The sequence below is a fragment of the Mirounga angustirostris genome, unplaced genomic scaffold, assembly GCF_029215605.1.
Source record: "Mirounga angustirostris isolate CCGP_5_RB_7025 unplaced genomic scaffold, mMirAng1.0.hap1 SCAF_12, whole genome shotgun sequence".
Lineage (NCBI taxonomy): Eukaryota > Metazoa > Chordata > Mammalia > Carnivora > Phocidae > Mirounga > Mirounga angustirostris.
Window position 1 is genome coordinate 27825757 of NW_026991720.1, and position 24272 is coordinate 27850028.

The window sequence follows — 24272 nt, forward strand, 5'->3', positions numbered from 1 at the left end:
CAGTCAAGCAAGCCCGGGTGTGCGCACTCCGAGCCACCACGTCCGGCCCTTCCCTGCCTTTGCAAACTGCGCGCCCCGGTACCCGGCACCCGGGCCCCGGCGGTAGCTGCGGCGCGCGCACGCGCACTCGGCGACCCCGCGCCCGCTCAACATTTTATTCCACGTGTTGCTCGTTGTGGGAGCCACAGGTTCCCCACCTGCGCCCGGGCGCTCTGGCCGCCCCGCCTCCGCCCAGCGGGCGTTGTAGGACGACGGCGGTGGCGGGCCCCGGGCCGGCCGAGCAGTTCTCGAGGCGCTCACGTTCACCTCCAACGCTAACTCCGCCTATTTAATCCCGGCGGCTCCCCCTCTTCTCCCGGCTCCTGCCCGCCCCCTTCGCCCCGGTGGTAGGAAACATTCCGGTCCCAACTCGACGTGTCCGGAAAGCTCTGGCCAGTTTCCCTTTCGTTCTGCGACCGCTGCTGCCGGCCGCGAGGCTTTCTCAGACCGGCGGGCGCAGCTGCCGTGGGTGAGGCGCCTGGGGGCCGCAGGCCGAGCGGCGGGGCGCCCCGAGCACCATGCTGGACCCGTCTTCCAGTGAAGAGGAATCGGACGAAGCATTGGAAGCGGAGAGCCGCGATGTGCTGGTGGCGGCCGGCGGCTCGCGGCGAGCGCCACCGGCCCCGGCTCGCGAAGGGCGGCGGGACGCGCCGGGGCGCGCGGGCGGCGGCAGCGCGGCCAGACCAGTGAGCCCAAGCCCCTCGGTGCTCAGCGAGGGGCGAGAGGAGCCCGCGCGGCAACGGGATGAGGAGCAGGAGCGGAGGATCCGCCTGCAGCTCTACGTCTTCGTGGTGAGGTGCATCGCGTACCCCTTCAACGCTAAGCAGCCCACCGACATGGCCCGGAGGCAGCAGAAGGTGAGTTGCACGCAGGACCCGCCGCCTCCGGCCGCCACTTCCTCCTCTCCGGAGTTTCCTCCTGGGAGAGCTCTGGGTCGCTTGCCCTCTGCCCTTGTTCAACGCGGGTACTATTTTTGTTGGTCTTCGAGGTTCAAGGGAAGACGGTGCTTTAGCTGGCTGGGTATCGGGCTGCAGAGGCCGCGTCCTCCCCCAGCCCCCCCTTCTCGTTGGCAGAAGCTGTCAGCTCGGCGTCCGTGAGACTAACCGGTACGTGGGCTGTGCGGTGGTTGCACCCGGTGGGGCTCCGCTCCGGCCAGGTTAGAACGCAACTCCCATCAACTTAATTTTCTAACAGCAGTGGTGCATTCCTGTCCACCCAGTTCAGCTGGAGCTGGACTTTGCTGTGGGTGTAAATGACTGTAGTTAGGCGAAGCAGGTGGAATCTGGACACTTCTGTTAGCTAGAGAAGCCTTCACTAGGGCGAAGGGGTAGAGATTTTCCCCAGTGAATAAAAAAAGTTAAGCTTCCTATACTGCTGTAAAACTAGGACTTCAAATCCAAACGTTGGAAAGGGTACGCAGTTTTGAAGAGTTGCTGTAGGTTGGTAATTCCTGGTCTGGGCAGGCCTAATGAAACGCACTATTGATGAAAAACAAAGGAGTAGCACATTGCCACTTAATAAGGAATGCTTTTTTTGTATCCCAAAGTGATGAGTTCCAGGTGTAATATTTTCCGACCTTAGTTTTAAAACCAGATTCCATGGGTCTAATGTACCGTAACAGATGAAAGTCATGACTCAAATTGCCCTAATCGGGTAAATGTTCCAAATAAAACATGTCTAGTAAATATTTCTAATAGAATGATGAGCCTAAAGGTTCAGGAGAAATCTATCTCCTTAGTTGGACAATACCTGGAGACCCAGAGAGCTTGTCATTTGCCCAAGGCATATTTAGATGCATAGGTGTTTTCTGAGGTATTAAGTATGTGAGGCATTTCTTAAAAATTTGGAAAGCTTTTGAACTGCTGTCTGAAACCCCACTACATCTTCCACTAAAGGCAGTCTTCCTGCCACCCTCCCACCCTCCTTTATCCAGCCTTTAAAAACACACCTAAACCAAGAAAGCTGTTTTGAACCCTTCATTCTCTGGGAGTATTTACGGGAGGATTCTCCACAGCTGTCACCTGATTACAGATCCTTCCAGAACCTAACCTGTAGGTAATTCAGTCACAAGGCTAGAGCTGGAAAAGATGTTGGTACCCTCTAGGCAAATTCCTCATTTTGGAGGAGAGCAATAGATCTAAGCACCATTTCCTAATCTCAAACCAATTGGCACGATTGAAGCTACCATTCCTCAGGTCGGTTGTGAGCACCCCATGGAGTTCTTGTGTACCTTCCATCCCACTCATAGGTAAGTACTTCCTCATTGTTTGTATTCGCAGTTACCTGTTGCCTCTCCACTCCCATAGGTCCAGCAGCTTTCAACTTCAGTAGTCCTTAACTAAGTGTAGGTAACTTTTGCCTGTGTTCTATGTGGTTCTATAAAATGCTTCTGAATGCCATCCAGTCATCACGTTGATCATTCATACGTCATTTAAGCTTATTTTTAGTGTATTAAAGTATAAAAATGTATCAAACTAATGTAATGTATGGTGATTAACATAACATAGTAAAATGTATGGTTAAACTAACGGTATCTCTGTTCGGACTCTTTAAAAAGACACTGGTAGCTGATACTGTGCTAACTTCACATTTTGTTGAAACTCATTTTTTTCATAGCTGCAGATCTGACTCATTTAAAAAGTTGCTACAGAACTTCAACTTTCGAACAGGTACATTCATAATACTAAGGAAACTATATTGTTATAACCTTATCCGGGTGTTACCAAATCGAACAAAACCCTGCGTCTCATCATCTGATCTCTGCAAAAATGTTTGGAATGCTTGGAGACTTCAATTCTGTAAATGTTGAGAGAATTGCATACGGTCAGATTAACTTTTGTGAATTTTATTAAGGGCGAGGCCATATAACAGCCTAAGTGTATTTGCCTAATGCAAAAGGCTCCATTTTTTTTTTTTTTTTTTTTTTTTAATATGCTTACTAAAGAGAGCTGGAGCATTTCTTGGCAGTAGGTTTCCTCCTAGGACAGTGAAGTGGGGATTCATATTCTTGTGAATTTGCACAAGTCAATTAATGCCAAAAACTTTAAGTCTTGAATTATACAGTTGGGTTATATAAAAATAATGGCGTAATTGCAAAATCACTAATTCATCATATATTTTTCTGTATCTTCAAGTTTAGGTATCTAGTAAAAGGATTTTAAAGATTTTATTTGACAGACACAGGGGGAACACAAGCAGAGGGAGAGGGAGAAGCAGGCTTCCTGCCTGAACAGGGAGCCTGATGTGGGGCTTGATCCCAGGACCCTGGGATCATGACCCGAGCTGAAGGCAGGTGCTTAATGACTGAGGCACCCTTAGTAAACGGATTTAAAGGCTTAAATGTTGTTGAAATGCATATTGTTGCTTACTCAAAAGTTTGAGAATTTTAGAAACTCTCAAATTGAAATCTAAAAGCGTCTTCATTCTATAAATGACAGAAGAGCCTTACCTTGACTGTCTTAGCTCTCTGTTAAGGGCAGGTGAGTTTCCGTGAACTAGAGCTGAGCCCCATTGTGGTTTTGGGTTTTTTTTTTGTTTTTTTTTCCCTTTCTTGGCTAGAAGGCCCACAAATCAAGTTAGGGGTTTTAGCCAGGAGTTATTTGTGAAAGCTTCGTAGCATTAAACTCAGTTGACTAAAACATGCCTTTGCTTTTCGCTGGAAAATAAGGCCGTTAGGCCCTGTGACTACTGATGGCTGGACCCGGGTACTGACAAAGCTTCGTACCCGGTGGTCACACCACCTGAACGAACATACCCAGGGGTTCATATGTGATACAAATACGAAGTAACCACTAATGGGAAAAGGACTTCAGCTGTGAAGTGCCTAAGCCTGATGCTTATTTACCTTGGTTACCTTTGCACCATCCGAACACCACAGCAATAAACTGTATGACTCTAGATCTTTGGTTAAAGGTGGGATCAGTGTTGAAACTACAAAACGGTGACACAGATAATCACAACTGTTTCGTCATAAGGCAAACTATAAAGGCAGTTTGTTGAGCCTTTGGAAAACCCGGGGACCCTGTAGGAAAAAACAGGTGAACAGGTCATTAGAATGTAGGAAGAGTCTGACAAACCTAATGGCCACCGTGGTAGAAGTTAAGTACATTCACTCCTACAGATACGGGCTTAGACTACAGGTCTCCACTTAGATGTACAGGACTTAAAGTGCTAATAGTTTAGCTGTGTCCGTAGGTTTCTAGTGAGTGGTTGCACGGTTTTCGTTGAATTTAGTAAAGTCAGCTGTTGAAGGAGCCAACTATTTAAAAAAGCAGGAGTTAAAAAGACGAAAATATTACCTAATAACTTTGTATGAATCATATACTCATGTTCTTTGCATTTTATGTGCATGGCCACTGTAATCACTAAATTGTGACTTATTAGACCTTCATATAGAATAATCATTCCCACCACTTTGCATAATTTTCTTTTAATTCTAAATTTGGGAAGTGTATGCAAATACTGTGAAATGACAGATGTGGGGGAAGTAAGCTCATTAGGTAAAACTGATCAGGGAGAGTGCATTATAGAGAAATAGATAGTATTGGGTGAAAAAACAAAGTAGGCTCTTTCCTAGAACTGACCTCTGAATGTTCCATTACAATAAAACGGCCATTTTTTATCTCTGGAAATGATAGCCCCTTATGTCTTTAAGTTAATTCTTAACTGCTTAGATGATCTTCTCCCCCCCCCCCCCCCCCCGCCAAGTTCAGGGAAAGAGCCGGTTTTCTAGAAAAAAAAAAAACAAAACCCTACAGATTTACAAAGGTTGAGCATCCCTTACGTTATGCTGACGCAGTCCTTGTCTTCATGCTGTGTTGCCCCTCTTTGGTGCCGAAGCTACAACTGTGGCCTTGATGTATTCTCAGCAGAGTGTATCTTACAAAAACCTACCTGGATACGTGGAAGTGTCCGATTTAGTCCATGTTTCAAAGAATTAGGTATAGTTTGGGGAAAAGGAACAAAAGCAAAGTCGTCTAATCTTTGGAAACTAAAGTTCTTAAACACATGGATTTTTGCCTTATTTTTAAGATTTTATTTGACAGCAGGAACACAAGCAGGGGGAGTGGGAGAGGGAGAAGCAGGCCTACCACAGAGCAGGGGGCCCAATGTGGGACTCGATCCCAGGACCCTGGGACCATGACCTGAGCCAAAGGCAGACCCTTAACCGAGCCACCCAGGCGCCCCTTGCTTTATTTTAGTGAGTGTTCATGGGGAGGCAGAGAGGGGGAGAATCCCAAGCAGACCCTCCTCTAACTGTGGAGCCTGATGTGGGGCTCAGTCTCACGACCCTGAAACCAAGAGTCGGACATTTCAACCGACTGAGCTACCCACGCACTCCCCCCAAACATGCTTTTGAGATCTCCAGGATCCCCCACCAACCCTTGTAAAGGAAGCCATAAAAACAGTAATACTTGTTGGTACAAAACTAAGGACGGCCGAGCAAAACTGTTAATGCTGCTATCCAACCTGAGAGACCAGCAGTGTAGGAGCCCAGTAGTATGCCTTGCTTTCTTGTTTGCAGGTTTTCAGCAGCTGATACAAAAGTCTTAAAACAAACAAACAAAAAAACCACCCTCTTCGGGAGTTAGGATAATTAATCCCATGTGCTCCTGAGGCGTTGGTACATGATGGTGCAAATGTAGAAGGGGATGGGTTAGGTTGGCTTTTAATAACCAGGAATACGTTGTCCTCTGGGGAGTGAGGTGGAAACCACATTAAAGCAACCTCAGACTGGACTTCAACAGTATCTTGGGAAGATGTGTGTTGCTTCAATTCCTTTAATCCTCCACAGGGTATCTTGAGGCCATAGCACTTAATTTTATGGAATGAGTTGTGCTAATGAGAACTCAAATGGATTAAGTGATATTGGCATTGGCTTCTTTCAAAAATCAGCTGTACTTGTGATATACCGTGACTGCTTATAAAGTGAAATAAAATAACGTCATCCTCTTTTCCCTCTTTAGTTTTTTCTTTTAATGGAAACCGTTCCCTTTATTTGTACACTCACAAGATAAATAGCACAGTTTGTAAGGTCATTAAAGAATTTTAAAATGAAAACTAATTGCCAGGCTATGAAATATGGAAATTCTGAGTGGAAAATCCCACCAGTTATCATTTGGTAGTGAGGCAGGCCTCTTGGATGATTGTGCTATTTCGTATGCATTTCAAGTTTATTTAGACCTTTGGGAAGGAAGTGGTGGGTCGCATAGTCCTGTGAGCCTCAATCTTTAGGCTATAAAAGTCCTCATGACTGACTAGTGGATGTATAATTGGAACAAAGGGCACCTTCCCAAAGTTAGGAATGTTTAGGAATCAAATTATGAAACCATTGTCCTAAATTGGTAACACTTCATTTTAGGACTACTGTTTTGGTCCCTTTGTTTCAAAATCAGCTAAGGAGTTTGGTAGGATTTCCTTTGAAAAACAAAACCCCAAAAACCAAAAACCTGTGATTTCTATCTTCAGCTGTGTGTTAGAATTACCTGGAGAGCTCTTAAGAATCCCATCATCCAATTTGCACCCCTAACTAATGAAATCGGTCTCTGAGGTTGTAGTCTTAAAGCTTCCTTGGTGATTCCAGTGTACAACAAAGGTTGAGAACGGCTGCTTGTTGTCATTAAAGCTACAGGGAACTGAACTTATTTTAACCTGGGCAAGGTGAAAGTATTTGCAGTAATGAGATTATTGAGTAAACCAGTATTCCATATTAAGGTAAAGGCAGGAGGGATGCTCTAAGCGTGGAACCAATCTATCCAAATAATAATCTAGACTTTATTGAATCAATACAGTGGGAGACCGGTACATGTTAGACTTCTAAAAAGGTCTTTAATTAGGTAATATGCTAGAGGCGATTAAATTGCATTTGCAATTGTGTAATTCACTATAAAACCACAGATCCCAGATTTAGCAACAAAATATAGGATGCTCAGGGTAAGCCTGAGTGTTGCCTTCCATCCCAAAATAAACTGGGGGAGTATAGTGAAATCTGAGTAGGAGTTGACACTGAGTAATGCCTAACTGAAGAGTAAATTTCACCAAGGTCTTTCAAGATCATTAGTGGGAGGAATATTTCTCCTGTGTATGTGGTAGTACCTAAAGGTCTTTCAAAAAGTAAATTTCAGAGGCATTCTTAAATAATTCTTTGAAGTACTTAAACAGTTCTAAATGTTTTGAGATTTGTGTGTAGTCTTTTGGCAACATTTTAGCATTAGGTAGACAGTATGGAAAACCTATTTCAAGTTATGTTAGTGTCAAGTCAGTGTTGTATACCTGAAACTAACATTGTGTATCAACTATAATAAATTAAAAAGCATTAATGGGTTAAGTTGGTTTGCGTTTGGGAGTCTATTTGTAGGGCATCATTGATGGTCTTTTTGAAATTTTATATCCTTTGTAAACCTTATGGTTTGAATATTTTCATTTTCTAACTTTCAAGTTAGTGATGAATCTTTACAATGAAAATGTTACTGGGGCAAAGGGTATGACCAATTTAAAGGCTATCTTTCCAGTCTGGTAGCTGAGATGATAGTTAACTTGCTCTTAGCTGATTGTGAGGATGAATGTATGTGTATGGTCTAATATCCTTTCCCCATTTTTCTATTGAGATACTGGTTTTACTGATATGAGCGCTTATCAGTACGTTGAGGATAGCGTTCCTTTGTGGAGGGGGTTTCTATGATCTTACTGTTGTTAGATCTACTTCGATTTTTTTTTTTCCCCTTAACATTGAGTTTCTTTGACAACTTCCCATCTAGAATTGTTTGAAGCAAGGAGTTGACTTATTCCCCTAAATGGCTAAGCAGTTCTTGCAGCCTAATTGATTATGCTCTACTTCCATTACTACGCTGTAAGTCAAGTTCATATTGTTTCCTTCATTAACTCATTGGTCAAATATTTATTATGCCTCTACTTAACACTATCAGATGTTTTGGAAATACAGTAAGGAATAAAACAAGCAGAAATTCCCTCACAGTCTAGTGTTCAATAACTTACAGATTATATGTTTTTCTTTATATCTTTCCCTAGGTTACCTATTCTAATTGATCTAGTTCTTCCTATTGCTAGTATCCTATAATTTTGATTTAGGATAATCCTGTATTTTAATAACCTGATGGGATTAGTTCCCATTTGTCAAATTCTTTTCATCCTGTCTCCTCCCCCCTCCCCCCCCACCTTTTTCTTAATTGCAGCAGTATTGAAACAGCTAGGAGATCATTGTCTTCAAGGGCCTGGGCTTCATTCTTCAGTAGTATCCATGCATTGTATGAGGATGGCATTTCCTGTCTTTGGGTGCTGGCTTTTTCACTAGTAAAATGGGGATAATGGCCACATAGAATTCTTGTTATAATTAAATTAGATGACATATATAAAGTGTTTAGTTTAGTGCCTACTGATGGATATGCTCCAGACTAGATGCTATTTTTTTTTTTTTAAAGATTTTATTTATTTATTTGACAGAGATAGCGAGAGCAGGAACACAAGCAGGGGGAGTGGGAGAGTGAGAAGCAGGCTTCCTGCCGAGCAGGGAGCCTGATGTGGGACTTGATCCCAGGACCGTGGGATCATGACCTGAGCTGAAGGCAGACGCTTAACGACTGAGCCACCCAGGCGCCCTAGATGCAATTTTTTTTTTTTAAGCCTGTTGGGGAAACTATTTTACTAAATTCACTCTTCTAGCAACATAAACATCTCTTAGTAAATCCTCTTATTTATGTCTTTGTGAAGTTTTGTAGGTTTCATTATGTAGACTGAGGTTTATAACCAAGGTTATTTTTAAACATAATTTTTTATTGTGGCTTATCTTTTTCTATTACTGTTAAATTCTAAACTACGCTATTAAAAAAATTTTTTTTTAAAAACTTAGTATTTTTTAAAGACTTTTGAGAAAGGGAGAGAGAGCGAGAGAAAGCACAAGCAGGGGGTGGGAGGTGGTGCGGAGAGGGAGAAGCAGGCTCCCTGCAGGGAGCCTGATAAAAGGGGCTGGATCCCAGGACCCTGGGATCCATACCTGAGCAGAAGGCAGGTGCTTAACAAACTGAGCCACCCAGGCGCCCCTAAACTAACTTGATTTTAACTGATCATGTTACTGTATACTACTGATTGTTTCAGTAATGATTACCTGATTCTTCTAGATTGTCTATGTGGGTGGCTGAATCTTCTGATAGTAATGACTTGTTCTTTCCAGTAGCTCTACCTTTTCTGTTTGATGTCACTAGTAAGAATGTTCAGAATAGTGTATTTTTTGCCATACCTTTGTCTTTATCCCAGCTTTACTGAGGAATGCTTTTGGTATTATACCAAGGAATACATTGTTAATATTTTAGAATATTCTTTGTTACACTATTTATTACATTAAAAGGATAAAGATACCAGGAATTGACTTTGAATGTTATCAAATTACTTAACATCAGTTGAGGTAATTGCCTAACTTAATTTTACGGATGTGACTAGTTTTCATGTTTTTGTTTTTGTTTTTTTTTAAGATTTTATTTATTTGACAGGGAGAGACACAGCGAGAGAGGGAACACAAGCAGGGGGAGTGGGAGAGGGAGAAGCAGGCTTCCCGTGGAGCAGGGAGCCCGATGCAGGGCTCGATCCCAGGACCCTGGTATCGTGACCTGAGCCGAAGGCAGACACTTAACAACTGAGCAACCCAGCGCCCCTAGTTTTCATATTGTTAAACCATATTTACATTTCTAGGGTAATTGCTTCCTGATTGTGGTTTTGTTTTTCTTTAAAAGAACACTTGATTTCCAGTTCCCTAGACTTTTATTTTTTTTACCTGTATTCAGAAAGGTCTGTCATTTTCTATGCTGGCTGTTGTGACAGGTTTGATTTTTAAGGAATAGTATTAAGTGAGGAATATAAACTTAAGAGGCTTTTTTTTTTTTTTTTTTTGGGTATATAAGATAACAGATGCTTGTTTGACAGCAGAAAGACTTCACTCATGAAATTAACTATATCCAGAATCTATTTTGGATTTTTCCTCTTCATCGTATTAGCTATTCTCCTTATTCCACATTCAAATATGAAGATCATGACTTCAGAGGATTGGCCATTTCTAGATTTTCAGGTAAATTAACATAGTTGGACATATCTCTTGTTTTCTCTACAGTTTTCAGTCTTCAGATTTTGTCCTTTCTTTAAAAAAAAGACTAGGGGGCATCTGGGTGGCTCAGTCAGTTAAGTATCTCTTTGGTTCAGGTCCTGATCCTGGGGTCCTGGGATTGAGCCCTGTGTTGGTCTCCCTGCTCAGCGGAGAGCCTGCTTCTCCCTCTCCCCCTGACCCTTCCCCCTGCTTGTGCTCTTGCTTGCTCTCACTGGCATGCGTGCACGCTCTCTCAAATGAATAAATAAAAAATCTAAAAAAACAGCCCAGATACTCGTTTTTATAAATGTACATGTTAACTTCATAAACTTTGTTTTATAGTTTCTCTTTTCCTAAGGTTTTTTTGGGGGGGAGGGGCTGAGTAAGATAAATGTGGTTCTTTTATCTGGCAGCTTAGGATCCTTTTATTTTCTGCTTTGTAATAAAATGAAAGTATATGAAGCTATGAATTTACCTCTAGATACAGTTTGGCATCAGTTTGTAATATTAAACTTTTGCTAATGTTACTTATTTTTCTCTTGAACCAGTATTAATATAGTTAACTGGAATATTGAAAAATTTCTACTGTCGAAGTTAATTTCTAATTTTATGTTGACAGTGTGATTCACTGAACTATTTGTAGTATAATTAGTAAGTTTTTAAAAATTTAATTTTTTTTAGAGTGCAAGTGGGGGTGGGGACAGAATGAGAGAATCTCAAGCAGATCCCGTGCTGACCGCGGAGCCCCACACAGGGCTTGATTCCATGACCTCGAGATCATGACCTGAGTCGGATGTGTAACCAACTCAGCTACCCAAACACCCCAATTAGTATTCTATCACAAATCATGAAGCAAATTTTCTGACTTTAGGATTTTGTTTTATACATCTAATCATTAGTTTTATAGTAATCATTCCTATCTTGTCTTTATAGTACTGTGTTATCTGGTTATAATTTTATCTTAAATACTTCTGGAAATATAAAGTAAATTAAACTCAAAAGCTTTGCTAAATTTTTAATAGTATAAAGATAAATATATACTTAAAGGGAGTTCCTTTTCACTGATTTTGATTCATTTAGTGTGGTACTGGACAAGAATTCTACTTTGTCCAACTTTAAAGTTGAAATTAAACTGTTGGAGTTTATCAGATACTGATACCCATAATATACCTGCTCCTGTTCACCTATATACACACACACACACACACACACACACACATAAACACCTACATCTGCATATGCATGTGTGCCTACACACATTTTGAGGTTATTTTATATTGAGAAAAATTAATACAATTTTTGCCTAGTCTTTGCTTTTATAAGAGCTTGAAACCGTCATTGCCAATGTATCCATCTTATTTTCCCTTTTGTTCTGTGTTTTCGGTTTCCTTTGCTTTTTGTTTTGTCTTCATGGCATTTGAACTCTCCCATCCTGGAGCCAGGGACAGATAGTGACAGGATATAAATCTTATGCCTTCCTCATGGTGATGCTTATTGTTTTGATTCACTGGGCAGAGCATGTGTGTTTTAAGAAGCTTATGTCTCTAGTTTTCTTCATGGGTTATGAAGTTAGTGGACGTTCATCTGAATGGATTTCCGTTTTCTATTCAGTCTGCAGTATTTCCTTTAAAGATACTTTTATGTATCTGTATGAATATTGGAAGCTGGGAAAATTAAATTCTGCTATGAAACCTGTATTTTTATTACTTTCACAAATTTAAGGAAATATATTCCAAATTTTATTTAAAGAGATGAGAATCTTATTTTAATTTAGTTCTCTAGAAAAATATTTAAAACTCCAAACACTGCTTTAGCCAAAAAGGCTTACAAAATGCTGAGTATCCTCAGGAACCATTCTGAATTATAACAAGACCACTATTGCCTACATTTGTGAAGCTCTGGTTTTCCTAACCAGAAGCACTTGATGTACTCTTGAGCAGTGGGAGGTAGAGAACTAGAAGGCATGTTCTTGTTCTCTCAACCCTGCTTCAACTAGAGGGCCATTCTGCTTTCCATGATAGAACAGGTATACCTGAAATGACTGGGGGAGGCCAAAATGTCCTAATAACCTTAATTTTTCATAATTATGTTTCAAGCGTACAATCCCATAATTCCTATAAATCCTAGGCTTTGGACTTTATTTCCTTTTTCACTCTTACAAATACGTGAGAGAAGGGATGTGGGGATATACAGTTTAATCCAGTACAGACCATGCCATAAGGGAGCTAAAACCTAATACATGAGATGTTGAATTTGTGGTCCTTCAAATAAGTGGAGATCAAAAGGATAATTGTTTGGCGTCCAGGAGAGATTTGGGTACAAGAGGTAAATTTGAGAATTGTCACATGGATTGTAATTGAAATCATGGGCCTGGATGTGGTAGGAAAGCAGATCCAGCAAAGAGGTTTTAATGCGCTGATCTTAGAACTTTAGGATTTAAGGGGGAGAGAAGGTTGAGCTGACAAAGAAATGGAGAAGGGGCAGCTGATCTAGAAGAAAGCCAGCATGGTCTGTGTTAAACTGAGGAAAAAAAAACTTTAATACAATGAAGTAGAGAACAAGGACAAGTGCTCCTGGTCAAGTAAGATGGGGATTGGAAATGCTACTTGGGCTCAACAATATAGAGATGACACCACCACCTCATTTTAGGTTTAATTTCACCATCCACTTTTCATGTTATTTCTAAGCTGTAGTTCATATGCTGAATTCAGCCTTTCTTACATTATCTAATGAACAGCTTGAGTTCTACAGGGTGGCTTTGCCACCCAAAACTAAGCTTCAGTGCTGTTCTTTGTATAGACTGTTGTGTAGAGGAACGATATAAATATAAACGTATAGATGTACATGCATATGTATTGTGCTTTACGCAAGTGAGATTAAAATTACTGATAAACAGGTTTCAAATGTACAACTGAGCTCTACATAAAGTATGTGACAAATAGCAGATCTTTGATGTTAATATTTACTGGTTTAGTAGTTCTTAGTTTTACACACAATTGAAATTATCAGATTTTGTGCAAATGCTGGAATACATAAATGTGGGATGGAAGGTGGTTAATACTCCTAGTTTGTTGGTAATCTCTCACCCCTCCTGTGTTGTCCTTTTCCTCTTTGACTCTCCAACCTTCACTCTTGTTTATGGGAGGCCCCTAGCTGAAGCAGAGCAGGGTTCTGCCCTTGTCCTCTCTAGATTACTGTCTGATGTGTAAAAATGATGGATACTTCAGGATGCTGTGAAGATCCTAGAAAACTTCTGAAAAGTACCTAGCACAGTGCCTGGCATGGAGTAAATCTTCAAAGGGTTTTTTGTTTGTTGTTTTCTCATTTTCACTTAGAAAAATGTTCTATGAAGCCCATTACATTTAGGCAGCAAATATTGAGGCAATATTTAAACAGGCATTGTGTACTAGGCTCTGTTTTAGGCACTGGGAGTGTAGGTGTGGACAAAACAGCCCTCATGAAAGTTCTAGTAGAAATGATTATCAACAAGTACACATGTATTAAGACCCGGTGACTGTGGAAGGGGGTTTGGCATCCCTAGTTAGTTTAGGTAGGGTGGTCAGGGAAAGGCTCCCTGAGGAGCAGGTATTGGTTGAATTAAGCAAAAGTATTTGAGCCATTTGAAAATGGGGTGTCAGGTGAGGAGAAAGAACATCCAGGTGGCATTAACAGCAAGTACAAAGAACTTTGAGGTGGAATAAAATTTGTTTGGGAAGAACAGCAAAGAAGTTAGACTGGCTAGAGTGGGATGAGAACTGGAAAGTGGAGAAGGCATGAATCTGGAGCGATAGGCATGGGCAAGCTCACCTACATTTCTGTAAGTCGTGTTAACATGTTCAAAATTTAAGTTTGGGAAGCTATTGAGTTTTGAGCTGATACAAGAAGTGACCAGATTAAAAATCTAAAAGGATCTTTGACCTGAAAATACTCTGCATAACTCCAGTGACCACCATTTATGTGGAATTTGTTCACCCCCTTAAAGTTGTATAACCTTGAGAATAGGCTATAGGGACAAGAGTGGAAGTGGGAAGACCAGTTAGGAGGTTCGGACAATGGTTCAGGTTTGAATAGGATGGTCGCCTCAGAGGTGGTGTATAATATAGAAAGCATTTACTCCATGATATAATGTATTTGAGCTTAAATAATCAGTATGGTAACATAGTGCTACTTTGAGATGATAATTTGCTGAAACTAGGCTATTACATATTTATGTAGTTAAACACAAAACTTTTGGGACTTAGAATTAGTCTGTCCGTGCCTCCCCAATTGCCAGTCAGCTTCCCAGAAGGAGCCTTTTTAACTCTTCATACTTTTTAGTACTTCTGGGAAATACTTCTTAAACTGAAATACCCACTCCACTTTCTCTCATTCCTTTTAGACTTTAGCCATTACTTCCTGTAGAACACACAGTGGAGGGTCTGTTCGCTCCTACAAGCACCTGGCTTCCTTCTACTTGGAATACGGTTCTTTTACCATTATTGGTTTCTACTGGTTGCTTCCAATATCTTATCACCTTCTTATAAGCAATAGAATTGTTAGGCACATGGCTGTCTGGCTGAAGACAACATTTTTTTTTTTTTTAAGATTTTTTTAAATTTATTAGAAACAGCATGAGAAGGGAGAGGGTCAGAGGGAGAAGCAGGCTCCCCGCCGAGCTGGGAGCCCAATGTGGGACTCGATCCCAGGACTCCGGGATCATGACCTGAGCCGAAGGCAGTCGCTTAACCAACTGAGCCACCCAGGTGCCCCTGAAGACAACATTTCTTATCTTGCCCTCCCTTTCCTTTTGTTATCCATGGGACTGCGCATGATCGGCCAGAGAGTGTGGGTCAAGAACAAAGCTCTGGAGGACGCCAACTTTATTTCTCCTACACGAGAACAGGACCACATCCTATTGCAGCATCAGTCTTGATGAGGAATTACACAGGCAATATCTTTGTTTTTTCAGAGTTTCGGAAGACCAGATGCAGACTTCTGAGATTTCACTGAGGAAGGCAGGAAGTGAGTCTTGCCAGAATAAGAGCAAGGATGTGGCAGACAAATTGTTGCCCCAAATTACTGGTGGCTGGGGAACAATCAGAATCTGCTATTCCACCTTCTTCTGCAATTAGCCATAGCCAGAAGACTGATTTCAGACTAGTGGGGGGATATGAAGAGAAGTGATGTGTGCAAACGTATGGGCCATTCTCTGTGAAGGGAAGGAAACCTCCTCTACCTTTAAGGTCTTCTAGCTGGACTAAGAATTAAATTTACATGGGACAGACCAATAAGAGAAAAAAGGTTTATTGCATGCACACAGAGGACCAATAATTAGACCTAAATGACTAAGGCAATTTTTCACTTTTTGGGCAAAGAAAATAAATCCAAGGAATTGACAGGACAAAGAACTGAACTTGGGGAGCTTCAGTTAGTAAGGAATTCTAAACAGAATTTGGGCCAGGGTAGTAAATTAGTAAAGGGTTGTTTGTGTAGCCTTCCAGGTTCTAAATTTTCCATCTCTTGTGATAAAGATAGGTTTACCTCCTGGTACAGGGAGGATACATCTTGGGTGGGAGAGGATTTCCTGCTTTTGGGGGCCCAGAGCAGGGTCTGAGTGTCATCCTTGCAGCATCTGTCTCAAGTAACTTAATATGCCAGGGTCACCTGGGGTGGCTCAGTTGGTTAAGCGTCTGACCCTTGGTTTCGGCTCAGGTCATGATTTTGATCTTGTGAGACTGAGCCCTATGTGGGGCTCCATGCTCCGTGGGGAGTCTGCTTTAGATTCTCTCTTCCCCTTCCCATCCTGCTCCTTTAAAAAAAAAAAAAAAAAAAAGCCAGAGTGGCCCATGATGGGGCAGCCTGCCTTGGGCTCTACATCTGAAACAAGAGGGGAATGTCTCCACTGCCACACCCCTCTGCCCTTTCCCACTGGCCTGAAGAGCTGTCTCAGTCTGGCAGTTACAGTAGCCATTCGGATGAAGAGATGTAGCTACTTGAGGGAAGCTGAGCCACACAGCTTGCAGAGGGAGATTTCTGCTTCTCCTGTTCATGCTAATTCTTCAAGTTCCTTGATTTTTTAACTTGTTAAATAGGTCTGTTCTGTCCATACTCTAACTACAATTAGCCTTGTAATAGAAACAATCACCTGTTTTGTTTCTTGTCCTGGTGTATGGGTCAGGAGACTGCAGGGATTTCAGACACTGGAATTTAAATCCATTGTCAACACCACCTGCACCTAGACCCTTCTGGGAGGAAAATGCCCTCCCAAGGTTAATTTTAAGAATCCTTAAGATTTCTGTACTTTGAGTAGTTGACTCTAGAACCTGAAAGCTTAGTGAGTGGGGTTTATATCAAGACAATCTTTCACTGGGAAACCACCTAGTATGCAGTGGTTGCATTTCTTACCAAACTTGAAACTTGAGTTCTTGTTTCTCTATTTTGTCTCCCTTCATTGTCTCCTTAGGTTGTTGCAAATTATAAACCAGTGATTCTCAATGGGGATAGTAAATACCCACAGCAGACATTGAAAAAAAATTCTGTGGGATATGTTGGCTTTCTCCATGATTGGGGCGGGGGCGGGGGGGCGGTGATTGCTACTGGTATTTAATGGGTAGGGTCCAGGGATTCTAGAAAACCTGAAATGCATGATGATTTGTCTTTCATCCTACATAGCATTTGAATGTCCTTTTGGGCATTTATTTAGGTAAAGCCTTTCTGTAGTTATTTGAGCCTAGAGTAGAACTTTTTATAAAATACAAAATGTCTTTTCTGTGGATTTATTTTATTTTTAAGATTTTGAGAAAGCAAGGGCGAGCATGGTGGGCGGGGAGGGTCAGAGGGAGAAGCAGGGTCCTGCTGAGCAGGGAGCCTGATATGGGACTGGTCCTGGGACTCCAGGATCATGATCTGAGCCAAAGGCAGTCACTTAATCAACCGAGCCACCCAGGCGCCCTTTTGTGTGGGTTTAATATATACAATTTTCCTAGAACTACAACTTCTGGGTAAATTTGGGAAGAGATTCAATTTTATTTTATTTTTTTTAGGAACTTTTCTGAGAATTGCTCACCCTATTGAAGAAATGTCCCCGACAACAATGGTACCTGTGACTGTGTCTCTGATACAGGATGCTTGTGTCTGCTTTTATTTTGAATTGTCCCATTCTCCTGGATTTTTATGGATAAGTGAACTGTTGCACCCTTGAAAATATCAAAAAGGAGTAGTGTTGACAACATGCATTAAATACTAGCTCATTTACCTTAAACAGACTTCCACATTATATATGTGTGTATACGGGTCTAGTTTATTTTCTTAGACCAGCTTAAGCACTTATATCTGAAATGTTATTTCCCTTCATCTTATCATTCCAGTTAGGATGTTGTGTTTGTGAAAATATGAGCAGATTCTATAACCTAGTAATAAATTTCACTTTTGTGTAGCAAAAGGGTTATCTTTTTCTAAAGGGGGAGGCTTATGAGTTAGGGCCCAGTTGGAAATCGCTGTCACACCAAGGGGCAACTCACAAATGAGAGGGTCAGGCAGCTTTAAGGGAATAGATGAGGGATGGGGAAGCCTTCAACTTTAACGGAGGGAAACCTTAATGTCTGTAGGCCTCCATGGGCAAACGGAGGGAACTCGGGCCTGAACTGACCAGGAACCAAAGGTGTGGGAGTAAGTTGTCTGTCAGAGACTGTGGTCTCCAGGAGAATAGTCATGACCAAAGGGTGCATGGTAGCGAGTGAGCCCAGAGATGGTCTCCTGTCAGCCTATATTTCCCTCTCTGATTTTGTGCGGGTCCCTCATGAGAAGGGAATCCCAAAGAGAAACTGAAGAGCAAACATGCCTGGCTGTTAGGGCCTATTAGTCCTGCAAGCCAGAAAGCTGGGTAGATGATAGGGGAAAATGGATCTGGAGAACAAGGGGAATCCAGCACATGGGATGTCTGATTAGGTTTGGAGATCACTGTTCTAATGGCTAACGTTGATCTCTTTACCTCTTCACCCACCCCCACCCCCACATCCCTCCCCCCTGTAGCCTTCCTCTGGTTTACTCTAATGTGAACTCTCAGCTGAACAACAGGCTTAAAATTGGGATTCTCTTTTCCTAGTTCTTGTGAGTTGAAGGCCTTGTGTTCCCATTTCCTAATACTGTTTGAACCTTTTCACATGCACCTTTGAAAGAGTGACGAATTATCTGAATCTATGGGGGTTTGAAATTTTCTTTGTTTTGATAGAGAAATTGACTGGGCATTGAAATCCTCCACCCTTGGAACTTTGAAGGCATTAATGCACATTCTTCCAGCTTCCAGTGTTGCTAATGAAAAGTTTGAAGTCTGGTTTCATTTTTAAAAGACCCATTTTTTTTCCTTTCTCATGTTTTTAATGTTAGCTTTAGAGGGTTCTAAAATGTTGAAATCTCTTAGCTTTAAAATTTTGTTGTGCTAGGTACTTGTTAATTCAGTCTGGCTATAGGCACACTTTTAACCCAAGGAAATTCTTTTTGTGAACTTGTGATGGACAAAGGCTGGGTTATAAAGGATGGTGGTTGCTTTTAAGGTGAGGCAGCTCCTTGGAATCACTCTACTGTCTTAGCACACTTACAAATTTCACAAGGTTCTATGTGAATGAATTTTCTAATCCTACTTTTGAGGTTATTTAAAGTGTTTTTGGCCACCTCTTGGTTTTGCTTTAAGTATCAGTAATATAAAGTTAGCTTCAGAAAATCCAAAAACTGGGGCGCCTGGGTGGCTCAGTCGTTAAGCGTCTACCTTCGGCTCAGGTCATGATCCCAGGGTCCTGAGATCAAGCCCCGCATCGGGCTGCCTGCTCAGCGGGAAGCCTGCTTCTCCATCTCCCGCTCCCCCTGCTTGTGTTCCCTCGCTCGCTCGCTTGTTCTCTAATCTTTTTTTTTTTTTTAAAGATTTTATTTATTTGAGAGAGAGAGTGAGAGAGCACAAGAGGGGGGAGCAGGAGAGGGAGAAGCAGACTCCCTGCCGAGCAGGTAGCCCGATGCGGGACTCGATCCCGGGACTCCAGGATCATGACCTGAGCCGAAGGCAGTCGCTTAACCAACTGAGCCACCCAGGCGCCCCTTGCTCTCTAATCTTAAAAAAACAAAACAAACAAACAAAACAAACAAACAAAAACAGAACGATGTATTTGTATTTAACTAAAATACTCCCTATCTTTCTTTTGATTTAATTTTCTATGTGACTTACTAGTTTTATCTTTGCCTTCCATGTGGACTAATGGAGCTACTAACTGGAGTAAAGCCCATAGTCTCCACTGACCCTGATGATGAAATAGAAACATCTGGCTGAAAAAGGGATTTCAAAAGAAACTTGGTCATTCAACATTGTTTTTGTGTAGGGGCATTAACCAGTTGCTGCAAACGTTAAATTGTGACCTAACCAACTTTTTTCAGTATATGTGTGTATGATTCCCAAGTTCAGTCAGTCGCTTTTGAAATGGAGTCTTTGGGGATTTTAATGTTAAATATTGCAAACTTACAATGAACCAAAACCCAGCTAATTTGATTATTTCAAGCAGTGTTAAGAGCACACCAGTAAGGGAGAGGTGAAGGAGAATTAGGAGTATATTCTGAAAAAGAATTTGTGGGGTATGAGCTACGGTCCAGGAAAGACCTGAATCTTGCCAGTAATACTTTGGGAAGTTATTGTTCTAGTGCGTGGCCCTCAGGCCATGCTCCCTGACAAGATCAATCTGTGTTGGTTTCAGTAGGTAGTAGTAACATCAGTATTTCCTGCAAGAGCCAAGTGTGTGACAATGAGAACACTTTAACTTTTATGAAGCAACTTTTATTTTCCTTAAAGTGTCTTTGCTTAAATCCTGCCTTTTTTTTTTTTTTTTTTTACTTGTGAGGTCCCTGATGAGAAAGCACATAAGACCCCTAGTGTTTTAAATAATTTCAGAATTACATATTGCTGTTTAGAGGCCTGACAGAATAGTGTGCATATCTTCACAAAAATAGTTTAAAATGTCAACTATAAAAGTGCCCAAAACCTTGTTGACCAGCTGCTGAGGTGTTCTTCAGAGCATGAAGGTTAAAAAGGGGGTAAAATAGATAATGGCTTTCTAAAATAAATGAGTAGGATTGAATGGCACTTAACAGTGCACACTAAACGCGTTAGATCTTTGAGCTCCTCTTATTTCTATTTCTGTATTTGCTCAGAATGTAAGCGGTCTGCCTTAGGTCAGTTTATAAACGATGGTATCAGAATTCTCTGATCTTTGTTTTCACACCCTTGGATCTTGAATTCATGGACTTCCCAAGGTGTCTTCTTTCCTTGCAAAATAAGAATTGTATTTCTGGTATACGAGCTCTTACCTAAAACTGGTTGGATTGCACTGAAGTCAGGAGTACGTGGCTATATCACAGGACAAGTGATGTGCCCCAATGCATTACCATCTACAGTTACAGCCTGACTTAGAGGGACTTGAAAGTTCTTGTGATCTTCTACAGTGGCTTTATAAAGGAAATTACTTGGGGTTGTATGGGAAATTGTTTGAGGAGGAGATCTCAAAATGTCAGGACCTCATAATTGGAATTCTGAATTCTCATAAACTGTAATGGAGTCTGTCAAACTGCTAAGAGGGTTATTGATCTTGGTTCCAGTTGCCTGCCATTCGGGCACATGGATGGAGGACTTCCAATTCCTTTCATCAAAGGAACACTGAATCTGGTTATGGAAAACGGTTATCACTTAGTGGTGGTAGCTCAACCTGGGTTTCGTGTACTGTTGCATTTTTTACTATCTCCAGAACTATATATTTCTGTATATTTTTCCTGAGTATAATGTGCTTGTAGCCAAGTCCGGAAATAGAAGTTGGGAGGAAAATACTCAGGATCTGACCAGAGGTAACAGTGATGAGTGCTGAACAGTTTGTCATGACGGTTGCCATGCCTACTTTGCCATTGGTCATGCTATAAACTATTCTGTATCTTGGCTTTTTTTCCCCACTCTGCATAATATCCTGAATATTTTCCTATTGAAAAAACAATGGTCATGTACTCTTTCCTCCTACACAACCCAATTTAACATTTATGCCATGAGCTTAGCATACCTTTTAGGGATGAAAAGGTATACCTTTCAGAATATTTCTAGACTGGGTGTTAAGAGTGTGCATGTTTTGGGCGCCTGGGTGGCTCAGATGGTTAAGCGTCTGCCTTCGGCTCAGGTCATGATCTCAGGGTCTGGGGTCGAGTCCTGCATCGGGTTCCCTGCTCAGTGCAGAGCCTGCTTCTCCCTCTCCCTCTGCCACTCCCTCTGCTTGTGCTCTTCTCTCTGTCAAATAAATCTTAAAAAAAAAAAAAAATGTGCATGTTTTGAGATTTGTAATATATAGTTGAACCCTGACTAGAACGGGTTGGGGCACCAAGCCCCCTGCACCTCATGCAGTGAAATCTGTGTATACCTTTTGACTCCCCAATACTGCTAATAGTTGGCTGGTGACTGGAAGCCTTACTGATAAAAAGTCAATCAATCTACTGTAGGTTATGTATATTATATACTATATTCTTAAAATCTAGAGGGAAAAACCTTAAAATCCTAAGGAAGAGAATACATTAGCTGCACTTACAGAAAAAAACCCAAAACTCCTATACAAGTGGACCCACACAGTTCAAACACCAGTTCAAGGGTCAACCGTAAATTGAATAATTATACTGATCTATACATACACACCTATGAAGAGTCTAAGAATACCTGTCTCACTTCGTCCTTGCCAACCTTGACTATACTATTCGAGATGTGTCTTTGTAAAGTTGGTTTCTCTTGTTTGCACAGTCTTACTGTGCTCTATGGAGAGTTAGACCTCTTTGTATATTGGACATAAAAGGGATCTTAAAAATGTCGACATGCTGGCTTTTCACATGTTCTTGTAGCTATTGTTGGGCCCATTATTGTGAAGAGTCTTGTGAGACAAGGGGGGACCCAAGAATCCATGTTGGTGTGTCTGGAAAGCTTGTTAGGAGAGGTTTGTGTGTTTAAGAGGAGTGTAGTGGTGGCAGTGGGGAGTTGGGCGTTTCAGTAGCTCTAGAAGAGGAGAGCATGAATGGATGAACTAGAAGGGCTGTACGGTGTTTCAACGATGAGAAGCAAACGGGTTGATGTGAATGAGGATTTAATGATCCTTAGGATCTCGCTGGTGCCCCCTGTGGGATGTGAAACAGGAGGAAAGGACTTGGGGATATTCCAGTGAGGATTTTGTTGGCCCTGAACAGAAAGACCGTCTAATAGCTTGAACCACTGGGCTTCATTTCTCTCCCTTTACAAGCACACAGTGCTGGCATGGCTCACCTGCACTCTCATCCCTACTGTGATGCTTTCGCTGTCATGGTTGCAACTACCTACATGTGAGGCACTTATGTTCCAAGTGGAAGGAAAGGAGGAGCCATGGGCTTCATTGTAGAGAGACTTTATTCTGGAAAGGAGATCCCCTTCCCACTTCGATGACTTTCTATATCTTATTGGCAAACCATAGCTGTAAGGAGGCTGGGATGTTAGGTTTTTCTTACCAGTCTCTGTACAAGAGGAAAGCAAAGGAAGAGGGATTTGGAAAAGCAGTTAAGCCACCAAGAGTATGCCAACAAGCGGGGGGCGGGGGCAGAATATAAACTAAGTTTTGGCCATGTTCACAGAGAAGACTTCTATGCAATGGAAAACATTATCTAGAATTCAGAAGTGGTCAGGGTTTGAAATCTAGACCTAGGTGCAATCTGCATTTGCTTCATATTTAGTCTTATAATTAAAGGACTTCAAGGTTTTTCTGTGGCTTTTAAATTCCATTTTGTAGGTCTTCTGTCCGTTGGTTGTTCACGATCACACCCTGGGAGGGGGGAAGACCATATCCTGTACCTTCCAGGCACAAGGCCAGATTCCCTGTGACCTCTTATCCTGCTCCAGTGTGCTGTTATTTCATTAATTGCCTTCAATTCTTCTGGGTATGTTTATAGTGTGGATGGGAGGGTCCTTTATCCATGTTTGGAGTTGAATTCCAGTCTGTAGTTTATCAGATGACAAACACATTTTTCAACTCCTGTCCATACAGTTGACCCTTGAACAACCTGGGTTTGAACTGTATGGTCCACTTACATGTGGATTTTTTGGAGTACTATAAATGCAATTTCTCTTGTGATTTTATAACTTTTTAAGCTTTATTATAAGAATATACTATATTATAAAACCTATAAAATATGTGTTACTTATTGGAAAACTTCCAGCCAACAGGAAATTGTTAAATTTTGGGGGAGTCAGGTTATACTCAGATTTTGGACTACATAGCAGTTGGTGCCCCTAACACCTGCATTGTTCAGGGGTTCACTGTATATACCTTTACATATCTGGGGGATTGGATTGCTCCTAGACTAAATGTGTGTACTAACTCTAAATTCCAATGAATGTTCCCTTACTGTATGTCCACCATTCTAAGATAGGGAGAACTAGCTTCCAGGCAGAATACTGCTAAGGGATACTAAGTGTAAGGAAGTGATCCTTCTAGGAAATTCGCAATCCCTTTTTATAGGATGGTGCTTGTTTTCCCCTCCATGTCCTTTCCTGTCCTGACAGCAGCAGATGGGGGATCAAAGTGACACTTGAAAAGCTTTCCAGACTACTTCCTCTCTGGGGAGAAAGGCTTTTAAGCAATTCAAAGCTTTTATAGGTTATATTTGTATGGGTTGTATTTTCATATATAACAAGGCAGTAAATATTATTTTTTTAGGTCTGACACAAATATGGTGATGTCCTTGAAAGTCATAGTATAAAGGGATATGAATCGTTTTTGAACTAGTGGTGACTAACCGTTGTAGTGCTGAAGTTGTTTTCAGATCCGTGAGGGTACTTATCTTCCCTGGGGTCAATCCCACAGTCCCTTTATACCAAACCTTATGCAACACAATATCACCTTGTGTTTTTTTCTATAGAAATTGTTACTCTTGCAGGCACTCGAAGCTAAATTTTCTATCCTTGTTTATGCATACTATTTATCTGCAAGGATAATAAGTGTTAACCTGGAAGTTGCTCGTGCAAGTCTCCCTAGTCCTTGAATGTACAGCACTCCCTGTTCCAGCCCAGCTGAGCAGTGTGATGGAGGGGGTCTGGTTTGCCCATGTTCTGTAGCAAATGTGGGTGGTACCTTTGTCTTGA

At 41.6% G+C, this 24272-nt stretch overlaps 1 protein-coding gene across 11 annotated transcripts in view; it reads left to right on the top strand.

The window, feature by feature from the left end:
- Positions 1-371: 371 nt before the first annotated feature.
- The window catches only part of CADPS2 (calcium dependent secretion activator 2), a 517989-nt gene continuing 494088 nt past the window's right edge, over positions 372-24272 (top strand). For 7 of the 11 annotated variants that reach the window (XM_064575000.1, XM_064575003.1, XM_064575004.1 and 4 more), the window contains exon 1: positions 373-896. In XM_064575000.1, the coding sequence (XP_064431070.1) occupies positions 558-896 (339 nt within the window). In that variant the 5' untranslated portion in view covers positions 373-557. Of the gene's footprint in view, positions 897-24272 lie in introns of all 11 variants that reach the window. The other 4 variants (XM_064575007.1, XM_064574999.1, XM_064574997.1 and 1 more) reach the window with 2 other exon arrangements.